This window comes from Mustela erminea, chromosome 4, assembly GCF_009829155.1.
Source record: "Mustela erminea isolate mMusErm1 chromosome 4, mMusErm1.Pri, whole genome shotgun sequence".
In the NCBI taxonomy this organism is placed as follows: domain Eukaryota; kingdom Metazoa; phylum Chordata; class Mammalia; order Carnivora; family Mustelidae; genus Mustela; species Mustela erminea.
Genome location: NC_045617.1, coordinates 22,160,467 through 22,173,425, shown reverse-complemented (window position 1 = coordinate 22,173,425; position 12,959 = coordinate 22,160,467). Strand labels below are relative to the sequence as shown.

Genomic DNA, 12,959 nt, shown 5'->3' with positions numbered 1-12,959 from the left:
CACACCTCTCTCGGTTCTGGCCGGTGAGAAAGAGTTCCTCTCCCAGCACCCTCTCCGCACCAAATACCAATTCCTGAGAGATTCGCGCTCACCGTGAAATCATGGGGGTCTTGCCTTACCCCGTCTTCATGCTTCGGTGGCGGCCGCCGGTCCCCCCTCAGCTCCCGGGACTCCACCTAGAGCCTCCAGGAGCGACAGGCTCCGGCGTGGAATCGTCTCTGGGCAGCGGCCGAGGCACCGGACTACTGGGAACGCCGCCTGCGGCGCCCGCCGGTCGCCGGACCCTCCGTGTGCTCGACGCGCGAGCTAACAACACCGAGAGCCGCCGCCGCCGCCCCCCACCCACCCCCTCCCCGCGCGCGACGTTCCACAACTGGGCGCCGGGATCCGCGCCTGAAGGAGGGGGGACCGCTGACCCTCGCCACCTAATCTCCCATCCTTCCCAACGGGAGCTATTCTCCACAACTCAGGGTCTTCCAGCTTAAGATTTTCGCTTTCCTCTTCAGCTCCCAGTGCCCAGGTGCAGCCGTGGTGGAAAACTCAGCCTCCGCCCACCCACCCAACAGAGGGAATGAATACGGCTTCCCCCCCATTTCCTGAGGCTGTTTGGTATTGCCCAATCCTCAATTTGGGGGAAGGGGACGGAGAGAACAGTGCTTGGCCGGGGAGTGAGGGAAGATGATAGCCAATTGAATGAACCATCCATTCAGGGGAGGGGTCAAAGAGAGGCCTGCCCACTCCGCCCCGCCCCTCGCTCCAAACTACATTTCCCATTGTACCTCTCCAACTTCCCGCCGCGCTGCACGCCGGGAGTGTGGGACTTTACGGCCTCAAGGTATTTCGGAACTCGTAGTCTTTAATCAGTCCACAAAGGTCCTGAAAGTTAAGAAGGTATTATAATTCTCTTTCCCTAGATCAATGCTTTCATATTCTCGGTTCTTTTATACGTATTCAAGTGCTAATTAGTGTACAATTTAAAATTCCGTAAGTGAATTCTTACCAAGGAAGTAAATACTGTGTGTCATGGTCATCTGTCAGGACCTGGAAGCTGCTCCTTCCGCCCGGGCCTGGTCTCCGCAGAGGATCTGGTGCCGTCATGTCGGCTGCGATTGCAGCTCTGGCTGCGTCCTATGGTTCGGGTTCAGGGTCCGAATCGGACTCGGACAGTGAGGGTGGTCAGTGTTCCCTACCAGCCGCTGACTCCCTCATGCACTTGACGAAATCAGCTTCGACCAAACCCTCTCTGGCAGTGGCGGTGGACTCCGCTCCGGAGGTGGCAGTTAAGGTAAGCTCTTTGGTCACTGATGCAGTGCGGGACTTGTCTGCTTCTACTCCAAAATCCGGCAGTCTCTCGTTAGCCCCCGGGTTCCCTCTTCCTCGGTGAGGAGACTTAAGTTGCTGACGCTCGGATCTCTTCTTCCTACATGCGTCTTCCTCGGGAGAAGCCGGGACTTGGAAGTTCGGGACAGCTCTCCCCGGCTCCCGGCTCTCGCCTCCCGCCAGCAAGCAAGTGGGGAAGGGGAGTCGGGTTGTGAAATTTGAATTTGTGATTGGGATGTGCCCGGGTAGAGCAGGTTTCAATTAGAACTTCCCAAACTAGAGTATGGATCCTCACTTGAAGTGAGTAATGGCCCGGCTTTGTTCTGTTTCTGAAGTCAGAACTCGATTCTGATGCCCGCTCTACCACCTCTGTGAACTTAACAACCTTCCCTGTTTCATCGCCTGTACAATGGAGATCATTTTAGAAGTACTATCTATACGAGAGGGTTATGTAAAACTTAAGTGAAATGATACAAACGTAGGTTATAGTACAGAACCTAGTATCTAATGAAAGTACAGTAAATGTTAGTTAGTTTAACCCTCGTGATTGTGTGTGTCAAAGAGTGACAAAAGCCCTTAGGTTTAAGAAACAGTGTGCTTGATCCCAGTTGAGGAACGTGATAGACGGAGACATTGGTTGTATGGATCATTTAACAAATATTTACCGAAGACATGTTATTTGCCAGGAACTATGCTAGGGGCTGAAGACGCAGAGGTCCACAAGCCACACATCTTTGCATACATGCTAGTGGAAGAGGCAGCCCATAAAATGTGAGCAAATAAAGTGGTTACAGATGGAATTAAATAGTATGAAGGAAAAAATAAGAGTTCTGTGATAGGGAAGAAGATAGGATTATGACTTCCATAGATTGGTCAGGGAAGTCCTTTCTGAAAGAGTAGCTTTGAAGGAGGAGGAGAAACCAGCCATGTGCAAGACAAGGCAAGAGTTTCCAAAGATGATAGCAAGCTTGGAGATGACAAAGAGCCTAGTGGGTTTGAAGATCTGAGGAAAGGCTGGTGTGTCTAGAGCCAGAGGAAAGCATCTGCCAATTGGTAGTGTACGCCCAGTAGAGCCTAATGGGGGTGATCAGAAGTTCAAGATAGGGTGATGGGAGGCAGTGTGCAAAAATTACTTTGTACTTAAGATGTTTCCTATAGAATTGTCAAATCAGTATGTTGTATACCTGAAACTAATAGAACATTGTATGCGAATACAATAAATTTTTTTTCAATAAAAGAAAAATCAGACAAAAAGAAATGTTCCCAAGCCAAGTCTTCCGCAAGTTTTTATGAATTTTACTTTTTATTAATAGAATGGTATGAAAGAATGCTTAGGATCCTCCTATCTTTATGACAAAATAAACTCTCCAAACTTGTTTCACCCACTCCAGCAGCCTCCCGAGTTGTCATTCTTTGCACAGCTTAGCTTTTTGGAGCTCTCAGTTTATCTCATTTTCTCAACCAAGTGCAACCTAGCCTCTTAGGAAACTACTTACTCTCCCTAAGAAATGTTGAGAACTTGTCAGGTTCTGCCATCTGACTTGAATATCTGTATCAAGTGACACTATTAAATAGGTCTTGTTTCTTGAAACTTTCTCTCCCGTGGCTTCCGTAGAGCCATGCTCAGTTTTCCGAAACCCTGCTCTTCTGTGCTCCCTTGTATTTTTCCTTTGACTCTGCCCTTAGTCCCCCTTTCACTCCTCATATTCTCTCATGCCTTCAACTTCAGTCTGTGAAGTCTGTTAACCAAACATTTTTATTTTTTTTAAGATTTTATTTATTTATTTGACAGAGATCACAAGTAGGCAGAGAGGCAGGCAGAGAGAGAGAGAGAGAGAGAGAGAGGAGGAAGCAGGCTCCATGCTGAGCAGAGAGGCCGATGTAGGGCTCAATCCCAGGACCCTGAGGTCATGACCTGAGCTGAAGGCAGAGGCTTAACCCACTGTGCCACCCAGGTGCCCCATGGTGTGAACGTTTTTAATACTATAGCTTGATCTTTTGGTAGGACTTTTTCCCTCACCCCTTATTGTTGTTGTTAGTCAAGGATGTTGCAGCTATTCTTATCCCCTGTAATTCTTTATACAGTTCAGAATTGACTTGTGGAGTTTTACTAACATCCAGGTGGGATTTTGTTTGATTATAGTGAACCACAGATCAGTTCGGAGACAGTATTGTATCTATTCATTTCTTTAGGTTTTCTTTAGATTTTTAATTTCTTCCGAAGTGTTTAATTTTCTCCATCAATATCTTGCAGTTTTGCTGCCAGTATTTCTAAGTGTGTCTTATTTTTATGCTAATATATTAATAAATAGCATTATTTTTTCTATTTATTAATTTAACTGGTCTCACTACTTACATAGTTATATCTGCTGCAAGTATGACAATATCTTTCTTTGACTCTATTTCTTTCATTTTTTTTCTTGCCATGCTTGCTAAGTTTTCCAGAATGATCAAAAGTAAGAAGGTGGAAAAAGAATATATCCAGCAAATACTGAACAACAACAACAAAAAATAAGTGCCATTGGTTGTATTAAGATCAATAAAGTAGACTTCATAATGATACAGGTTCAATTCACAAAGAGGTATATGGCAGTTTTAAATTCATGTGCATCTAATAATGTAACCTGAAAATATTCAAGTAAATACTGATAGAACTACAACAAAAAACCGACAAATCTACCATTACAGCAGAGATTTTACTATACCTTTCGGTAATTGATAGAACAAGCAAAAAAGAAAAATTATGAAACGGTGAATTTGAACAACAAAATTAACAAACTATGTAAAGGGTAGGAAGAAATTGCACTCAAAGCAGAATATTTTTCTCAAGCAATAATAAAGAGTTTTTTAAAAGCTGACTTTACACTAGGCCAGGCACTGGTGAACTTCCATAAAAGGCCAAATAAGGTTTGAGGCCGTGCTGGCCACATACAGTCTTTGTCAGACCTTCTATTTGTCTTTTTTGAACAAGCCTTTAAAATAAATGCCATACTTAGCTTGTTGGTACAAAAACAGACTGTAGGCTAGATTTTCCCCATAAACTAGTTTGGCAACCCCTCTAAATCATAAAATAAGTCTCAATAATTTTTTTTTAAAGATCTTATTTATTCATTTGACAGAGAGGAAAGTGCAACCACAAGCAGGGAGAGCAGGAGAGGGAGAGGGAGAAGCAGGGTCTCTGCTGAGCAGAGAGGCCCCATTCAGGGCTTGATCACCAGGACCCCATGATCATGACCTGAGCTGAAGGCAGAAGCTTAACCGACTGAGCCACCCAGGTGCCCCCAGCCTCAATAAATTTTAAATCATGTTACCGCATTCTCTGACCATGATGCTTCTAAGCTAACCAATTAACTGTAAAATTCTCGTATTTGAAAATTATGAAATTGTACTTCTCAATAACCCAGGGGCCAAAATAAAAGAATAATGATAAGGGAAAATACTTTGAACAGAGCAATAAGGAAAATATTACTCACCAGAACTTGTGAGGTGCAGCCATAGCAATAATTTTTTTTAAGTATAGTCTTAAATACAGGTAATGGGAAAGAAGACAGACTTCACAGGAAGTTAGTATGTTAGGCATCCATGCTTTTGGATTGATTTTTTTTTTTTTTTATCATTCCATCCTTTTCCAGTGCTGATTTGTAAATTATGCCCTCAGTTTCTGCTCTTCCAGTGGTTACCCGTAGACATTAAAACCTGAATTAATCAGTACTTTGTCTCTTACTGAACAGTACAAAAGCCTTAGAATATTTCAGTTTTATTAATATTGCCCTACCCCTGCTTTAGCTATTAGCATCCTGTATTTTTCACATATATTTAAACTTCAGAAGATGACCATAAGCCAAGCTGATTCTTGCATCTCGTATGCAAGAGATTGCTTTTTTCTCCTTACAGTGCATACTTCATGTCCTCTTGTGAGGGCTAACTGGTGGCAAATGCTTGTAGTTTTAGTTTGTCTTTTTTTTTTTTTAAGAGTTATATTTATTAGAGAGAGAGAGGGTGATTGAGCGAGGCAGGGTGGGCGGAGGGTAGAGTGAAAGAATCCCAAGCAGACTCCCCACTGAGCATAGAGCCCCACAGGAGCTGGATCCCATGACCCCGACCTGAGCTGAAATCTAGATTTGGCCTCTCAGCTGACTGAGCCATCAACTACATGCTCCCTCAGTTTGTTTTAAAATGTTTTTATTTAACCCTCTTCTTTGACGATCTTTTCACCAGGTTTAGTTTACTTAGCGGGTAGTTTTTTCTCTCAGCATATTTAAAATATTTTTCTTTTTTCTTCAGACTGCTTTTAAGACGCTTACCCTCTGCCCCCTTTGTGGGGGGTGTGGTTTCAGTCTTCACGTTCATTATGGGATACCCTGATGTGGATTTCATTTTGTTTGTCCTGCTCAGAATCTGTGGGGTTTCTTTAATTGGGAATTGATGGGTTTGGAGTGTGGATCTTCAGTGTTTCTGGAAAGTTTTCAGTTCTTATCTCTTCACGTATAATTGTAGTCCTGTTCTCACTTCTTTTCTGCTAGGACTCCAGTCAAACATATTTGTTTACTCCACTGTATGAGAACAGTTATTTTCTGGTTAAAAATGTATTTTAATGCAACACTGTCAGATTTGGCACTTTGGAATCATGTAATGAACCCTATTGGGTTGCAAGAGTTGCTTGTTAATTGACTTTAAAGTTAAAAAAGTAAAAGCAGGCCTGGCTCTCTCTCATTGTAGTCCATGAATGTTACTTTTCCCGCATGCATTCCCTGCTTTAACATAGCCAACTTGAGTAAAATGAGAATTCGGCCTCTAATTTCTTTATGGGTGATCTTTCTTATACTTATGAACTTCAACTAGATCACTTTTTTCCTCTGCATTTATTAAGGGCCAAACCCAAAGGATATCTTTATGTGAATTTCTATTCTTTTATCTCATCCATGTAAATGTCCATCGTAGGAAGTTTATTCATTTCTACTTTCTTGGGGGGGGCTATAAATTGATAAATAGCTCATAATGATTAATATTTTTTTCTGCTTTTAATTTACAGAGTGCTTTTCCATCTATCATGTACATGAGTAAAACATGTGGAAAGATCTCAAAAGTAAATATTATCTCATTATCCGCAAATTAGTTTGATTCAACAGAAGATAACCTGTTCAAACTTATTTGACCCATAGGGTACCCTTCACTCACTGCACTTTAATTTTTATGGATAATTAAAACTGAATGGAGGTCCTCTGTAATTCTGTGGTAATTTCAATTGCATGCTTAATTATTATTAAACTCCTCTTGGGTATTAAAACAAGGTTGTGATATTGTCCAAGTTTTTCTAATTAAATGTATAATTAATTAAAAACTCTTCATTTTTTGGAGGGTTGTTCAATTTGTTCTACAATTTTAGCAGGAACCAGAGACTGGGACCTATATATATTTTTTATTAGTTGCCACTGATGTGTATATAAGAGGAATTCTTTTTAAATTATACTTTGCCCTTAAAATTTGGTATCTCATGGCACTCTGTTCAAAATAATTCAAATTCAAGATATTCCTAATCGGAAAGATCTGATAAACCACATTTTAAAGTGGTTCTAGCAAACATATTCTGTGAAATCTACTGGGGAGGTCTGAATGTGGCTAAGCCTTGTTAGTTTAAGCAGTTTCCTCTAGAATTGAATATTGAGAAATGCATTTAATTTAATTTTTATGCAGTTGAAACCATTTGTATATGACATTTTTATTTTATGATCCTAGAATTTTTCTACTCAACATTCCGCAGATACTGTCTCTAATCGTTGGAGATTCTAGTGTGCATTCTAGGGTAGTAAACAGTTCACCCTTGAACAATGAGAGGTTAGGGACAGCAACCCTCTCCCGTCCTCCCCCTCCTCCACGAGTATCACTTTTGACTACTCAAAAACCTAACTACAAATTGCCTACTGGTGACAGAAGCCTTACTGATAACATGAATAGTCAATTAAAACATACTTTGTCATGTGTATTATGTACTGTATTCTTTCATAAAGGAAGCTAGAGAAAAGAAAATGTTACTAAGAAAACCATAAAAGAAAATACATTTATAGTACCGTACTGTATTTATTGAAAAAAATCTGCCTACAAATTCAAACCCGTGTTGTGCAGGGGTTAACTGTACACGGATCATATTTTAGATGGCCTCGCATCTGAATCCCCTTCCTAAGAGTCTTAATGTGAGGAACAGCCCTTGCTGCCCCCAGCCTTCAGTGGTGAAAAGTCCAGATTCTCATTCCCCCAGCTCCCTTTCAGCTAAGGCTCAGGACAGTAACTTAGGCTGAGCAGATAAAGGCACGCACCTAAATTCTAATCTAAAACCAACCCACAAAGAAGCAAGAAAAGAGAATATGTTGAGTGGCAGTGGTGGCCAACGTCTAGTTTCCCAATTAGGCCAGTAGTCTCAACAGCATCCAGTGACAGCCACAGTGGTTTAGTAATGATATTCAGGAATGGTGAACTCTCATCCTCAGCAGACTGCTTCTGTGACGTGCTTGATTTTTGGTTGGGATTCCTTCTGTTTACCCACCCTATTTTCCCAAACCGAGTCTCTACCCTTCTTGGCAATTCCAAGAGAAAAGATGAGTTACTCAAAAGGATTCAGTGCTATTTAATTGGTCTGTAGGGGTTTTTCGCCTGTTTGCAGTGAAGAACCCTGACTCAGAGTCTGTCAGTGATTTTTTGGTTTATTGCTAATTGGATGTCTTTAACATCGTTCTTTGTGGTTACTTGAAATTTTTTCCCCTTCTCATTTATTCTGTTAGCTTCTTGGGGTCAGTGACTTAATGTTGCTAGTGCTTATTTCATAGAAGTGCTATAGGAATTATATGAGACAATATGAGACGACAGTAAAGTCGTTAAGCACTATTTTTCAGAGTGCGTACCCTCTTCTAGCAAACTATATAATTCACTTGGTATATTGTTTATTGTATGTCTCCCCCACAAGAATATAAGCTCCACAAGGACGGGGAGTGATATCTGTTTCTGTGGGCCTAGAACAATGCCTGACACACAGTAGGCACCCAGTCGATATTTGTTAAATGTATAAATGAATTTGAAGTTGCAACGCTTGTTTTGTGAAGAGGCCTGTGCCCCCAACTACACAAAGAAAATAACATCAGTTGTGAGTTCTAACATCTCCCACCAACTCCGAACATCTATCCTTGTCTTTGTCCTCTCTGTTTCATCTCAGAGAGGACTCGCCTCTTCTCAGATGATAACCTTCCAACTGTGCTGGCTTTTTTCCTGGGTTTCTCCCTACTTTCTCTTATCCTGTAGCTTATAATTGACTAAATCTTGGCTTAGTCTTTCCTTAAGGAGGGAAAAAACAAACTTAATTTTACCTCAAAAATTCTTCAATCTGGCACCCCATATCTTCTTTTCTTTATTGCCAAATGTCTTGAGAGAGTAGAAATGATTACTGTCTTGTTTTTCTAAATCCTTAGTTATAGTTCTGTCTCTTACGACTGCTTTTCCCTTCTCTACCCCACTACCAGAATCGCGCTGGCAAAGGTTTCATGTGATGTAATTGCCAAATTCAATGATCTTTAGTCAACCTTCATCCTCTTTCTCAATGCATTTGACTCTTTCTTTTTTCAATTTAACAAATACTTATTGAACAGGCACTGATTACGCTGCATTCTACTAGGCAGGGAGGATTAAAATGTTAGTAAAAACCATGTGCAACAAGTGATATAATATCACAGTTGCTATAAGGAATTATGTAAAATGATTGTAGAAGAGCAGTTTTCCCGAGACAAGAGAAGGGAAGGTAAAAGAGAAAATAAGAAGATGATGTATTATCAGACAATAAAGGGAAATGCATAAGGAACAAAGACAGTAATATCGCCAATAGCACAGCTAGGGTGAAAGTGCTTGATATTTTTAAAAATCAGAGATTTATCTAATAAGGCAAAGGTGGGAGTGTACTACCAGATAAGGAGGTATTATAATGGATGAGACAAGATATGATGCAGTCTGTACTCGGATAATGGGGACAAGGATGAGAAGGCCAGTAGAAGTAGGGTTGCAGGAGAACTATTTCAGAGATAGAATCAGTAAGACTCAGTGCCTTATTTGTTACCGAGTAAAGGTGGAGTCATGGAATGAGACATAGCAAAGTGTTTGATGTGGTAGAACATCCATATCATGTAGTTCAATGGGCAGTTAGATAATATGGATCCAGAGGCCAGGATTGTGGTCAAGGTTGCAGATAAAAATTTGAGGAGGAGATTGAAGTCCTGAGACAGAAAAGATAAGGTAAAAATATGGACAGTTCTAAAACTAGAGAGGATGGAAGTCCAAGGGAGTCATACCTGAGGAACCCTATCTTTGAGAAGTAGAGAAATTAAGTTGCCTGCTTTGGGTGATGGATGGTTTACAAATGGTAAAATTTTGGAATACTCACTGTGTGCCTCTAGTACTATTTTTTGTTGTTGTTTTCTAGTCTTTGGTCATTCGTTGTTCTGAGTCTACCAGGTCTTCACTGGTCAGTGACATTGCTTCTTCTCCACCATCACTATCAACTTCATGATATCTCACCTTTTAAAAAAATTATTTGATATTGCTTTGAATTGTGTTTTGTATTATATAGACAGATGTATGTTACATTAGCAAAAGGCCAACAGAATAAAGAAGGTCATATGGTAGGGTTGATTCTAGGGGTCGAGGATACATGTGTGCATTTGAAATCCAGTCTTTAGTAAGGGATGTAGACAGTAAGTACATCTGTGGCGGGTGATGATAAATACAATGGACAAAAATGAAACAAGGTAAGAGGAAAGTAGAAAAACTGAGACCTGATAAAGGAAAGAAAGCAATCATGTGGCTATGTAGGGAAAGAACATTCCAGGAAAAGGAAATAGTATATGCAGAGACCTTGAGGCAGGATCAGCCTTTGGTGAATTCTAGGAATAGCAAGTGAGCCAGTGAGGCCTGAGTTAATGAGCACTGACTCGCACAGCACTTCGTGAAGATGGAAGTTTGTGGGGGCAAGTTTCACAGGGGGCGGTCATTCTGAAATCTCAGAAGAGGAGGCTAAATCTCAACCAGATAGATTCAAACATCCTCATTTTGTAATAGCAGTTCTGTAATTCTACTTGACTGTAATGTAATTCAGAGATGATATGTAACTTCCTTAAAATTTTCAAAATATAACTGGACTGCCCTAATTAAAGGAAAAATATATATAGCCTGCTTCATATGTGAATTAAACATGTATGAATAACATGTTTTTAATATGTAAATACTCAGGCAGGACAATAAAGGAAGATAAAATCCCCTATAGCACTCCCCGGGGAGCCATACTTACTCTCTGAGAACAACTGGTAATGAGCCTTTGGCCTTCATTAGGCTTTTACTCTGAGTGGAGAAGTTACTCGAGGGTTTAGAACAGGATATTATTAGAATATTTTTTATTAATTATTTTTATTAACATATAATGTATTATTTGCCCCAGCGGTACAGGTCTGTGAATCGTCAGGCTTACACACTTCTCAGCACTCACCATATCACATATCCTCCCCAATGTTCATAACCCAGACATAATACAATATTTTAAAATCACACAGCTTCCTGCATGAAGTGAAGCTGTGGGTGGACAAGGGTAAAGCAGGGATCCTGGTAATCAGGTGTGAGATGGTAAATTAGACTGTGAGATGACCATGAAAGAGGACTTGAGAAGTGGTTGAACTTTGTATGTAGAAGGTAGAGGCTTTGCTGATGGATTGGAGATACAACAGGAAAGATAGAGGCAGCAAGGATAGCTCTGGGAGTTTCTGCGTAAGCAAATGTAAGGCTGGAAGAAGGCACTGGGGAAGGGGGGAACGGGAAGTGAGATATAGCAAATTTAGGCATCCTGGGAGAAAAGATGTCAAGCTAAAAGTTAAATACACAAGTCTTTAGAAATCAGAGCAGAGGCCCAGGCTAGAGATACCAATTTGGAATTTATTATATTTATAGCAGGTCGTGTAGTTACACAAAATAGAGATCACCAGTGATTCTGTAGTGGACATGAGATTTTTATGTTCATTAAACTGGGGGGTGAATTTCAGAAGGTTGAAACATTGGCATAGAATGTAAGATTTAGATTTAGAATATTAGGGCCCTGACAACTTCTGTAGCCCAGAACCTGTGCCATCTGGGTATATGTCTAATAAGGTTTGCTGAATAAAGAAGTAGTTGTCCTGAATTTGGAACCAGAGGTTAGGTTTTTTGAATTCATAAAAAAGAGGACTTGGGCTCTCTTAATTTAAAGCTTTGAGTAGCTTATTAGCCTATTTAGAAATTTTTAATTTGTTCAGGTGGGATAAAATCAGCATTTTTTTTAAGATTTTATTTATTTATTTGACAGAGAGAGGTCACAAGTAGGCAGAGAGGCAGGCAGAGAGAGAGAGAGGAGGAAGCAGGCTCCCCGCCGAGCAGAGAGCCCGATGCGGGACTCGATCCCAGGACCCTGAGATCATGACCTGAGCCGAAGGCAGCGGCTTAACCCACTGAGCCACCCAGGCGCCCCAAATCAGCATTTTGGAAGGAAAAAAATATTGTTATGCATTCTAACCTTTATACCTACATACATTAATTTTATTAGTCTTTGAGTATTAGAGTTATTAATCATATGGTGTTAGTACAATAATCATAAAATCAGTATTAAAATAGCTAGTGTGACCTTAATATAGTTTCCAGAATAAAATGATTACTTGTCAGATCTTTAATGTTCGTTTGGTTTTCTTTTAGGAAGATTTGGAGACTGGAGTTCACCTTGACCCTGCTGTCAAAGAAGTTCAGTATAATCCTACCTATGAGACCATGTTTGCTCCTGAGGTAAGAAGACATTCTATTCAAGATTCGGCCTTTTGCTAAAGCATTTGAATTATACATAAGTAGATAAACAGTTGGTGAATTTTTCAGAGTTTTCTCAAGAGAGTATGCTATTTAAATTTTGAAAAAATATGTCCTATTATATGCCAATTATATCTCAATTTTTAAATAAAAGGAAAAGAAAAATGTACTTTTTTTTAAGATTTTATTTATTTATTTGACAGAGAGAGAGATCACAAGTAGGCAGAGAGGCAGGCAGAGGCGGCGGGGGGGGGGGGGGGAGCAGGCTCCCTGCTGAGCAGAGAGCCCGATTCGGGGCTTGATCCCAGGACCCTGAGATCATGACCCGAGTGGAAGGCAGAGGCTTAACCCACTGAGCCACCCAGGCGCCCCAAGAAAATGTACTTTTAAAAATCCACTACTGTTCATCTACCAACATACAACATCTGACAGAATGGAACAGTGCCTTTCGAAAAAAGAAATTTTTAAATATCTGATTCTTAGACAAGAATGTAGTTAACATCTTCCTCAGTTTTCTTTAGGGAGTATTACAAATTACCCATAAGGGAAAAAGAATTTATTATTAGCATCATCAGTGCATAGTGTGTTGTGAAACATCTGGTTACAAATGGTCCTGTGCTAAATGCTGGGAAGAAATGCCATGCTAACGTGTTCGCTGCTCGGTAGTGGTCACAGTGTGTATTGCCTGATCTGGGTAAGATATCTTATGATGGTGATGATAATGATGGTGGTGATGTGAAGATGGTGGTGATGGTGAAGATGATGGTGATAAATGGTGATGGAAGCAT

The 12,959-nt window shown here is 40.6% G+C and overlaps 3 protein-coding genes across 8 annotated transcripts in view; 1 reads left to right on the top strand and 2 right to left on the bottom strand.

Moving 5' to 3' along the window:
- WASF1 (WASP family member 1) overlaps window positions 1-574 on the bottom strand; it is a 60,123-nt gene extending 59,549 nt beyond the window's left edge. For 2 of the 5 annotated variants that reach the window (XM_032338814.1, XM_032338813.1), the window contains exon 1: window positions 93-572. The gene's annotated coding sequence lies outside the window, so the exon portion shown is untranslated. Of the gene's footprint in view, window positions 1-92 lie in introns of all 5 variants that reach the window. The other 3 variants (XM_032338818.1, XM_032338815.1, XM_032338816.1) reach the window with 3 other exon arrangements.
- A 162-nt stretch (window positions 575-736) lies between these two features.
- CDC40 (cell division cycle 40) overlaps window positions 737-12,959 on the top strand; it is a 48,989-nt gene continuing 36,766 nt past the window's right edge. The window contains exons 1-3 of one of the 2 annotated variants that reach the window (XM_032338811.1): window positions 737-891; window positions 1,039-1,285; window positions 12,067-12,153. In XM_032338811.1, coding sequence (XP_032194702.1) covers window positions 1,097-1,285; window positions 12,067-12,153 — 276 coding nt within the window. In that variant the 5' untranslated portion in view covers window positions 737-891; window positions 1,039-1,096. Of the gene's footprint in view, window positions 892-1,038; window positions 1,286-12,066; window positions 12,154-12,778; window positions 12,866-12,959 lie in introns of those variants that run through there. The other variant, XM_032338812.1, reaches the window with a different exon arrangement.
- METTL24 (methyltransferase like 24) overlaps window positions 9,733-12,959 on the bottom strand; it is a 144,355-nt gene continuing 141,128 nt past the window's right edge. Inside the window, exon 6 of the mRNA XM_032338822.1 lies at window positions 9,733-9,873. Coding sequence (XP_032194713.1) covers window positions 9,775-9,873 — 99 coding nt within the window. The 3' untranslated portion in view covers window positions 9,733-9,774. The remainder of the gene's footprint in view (window positions 9,874-12,959) is intronic.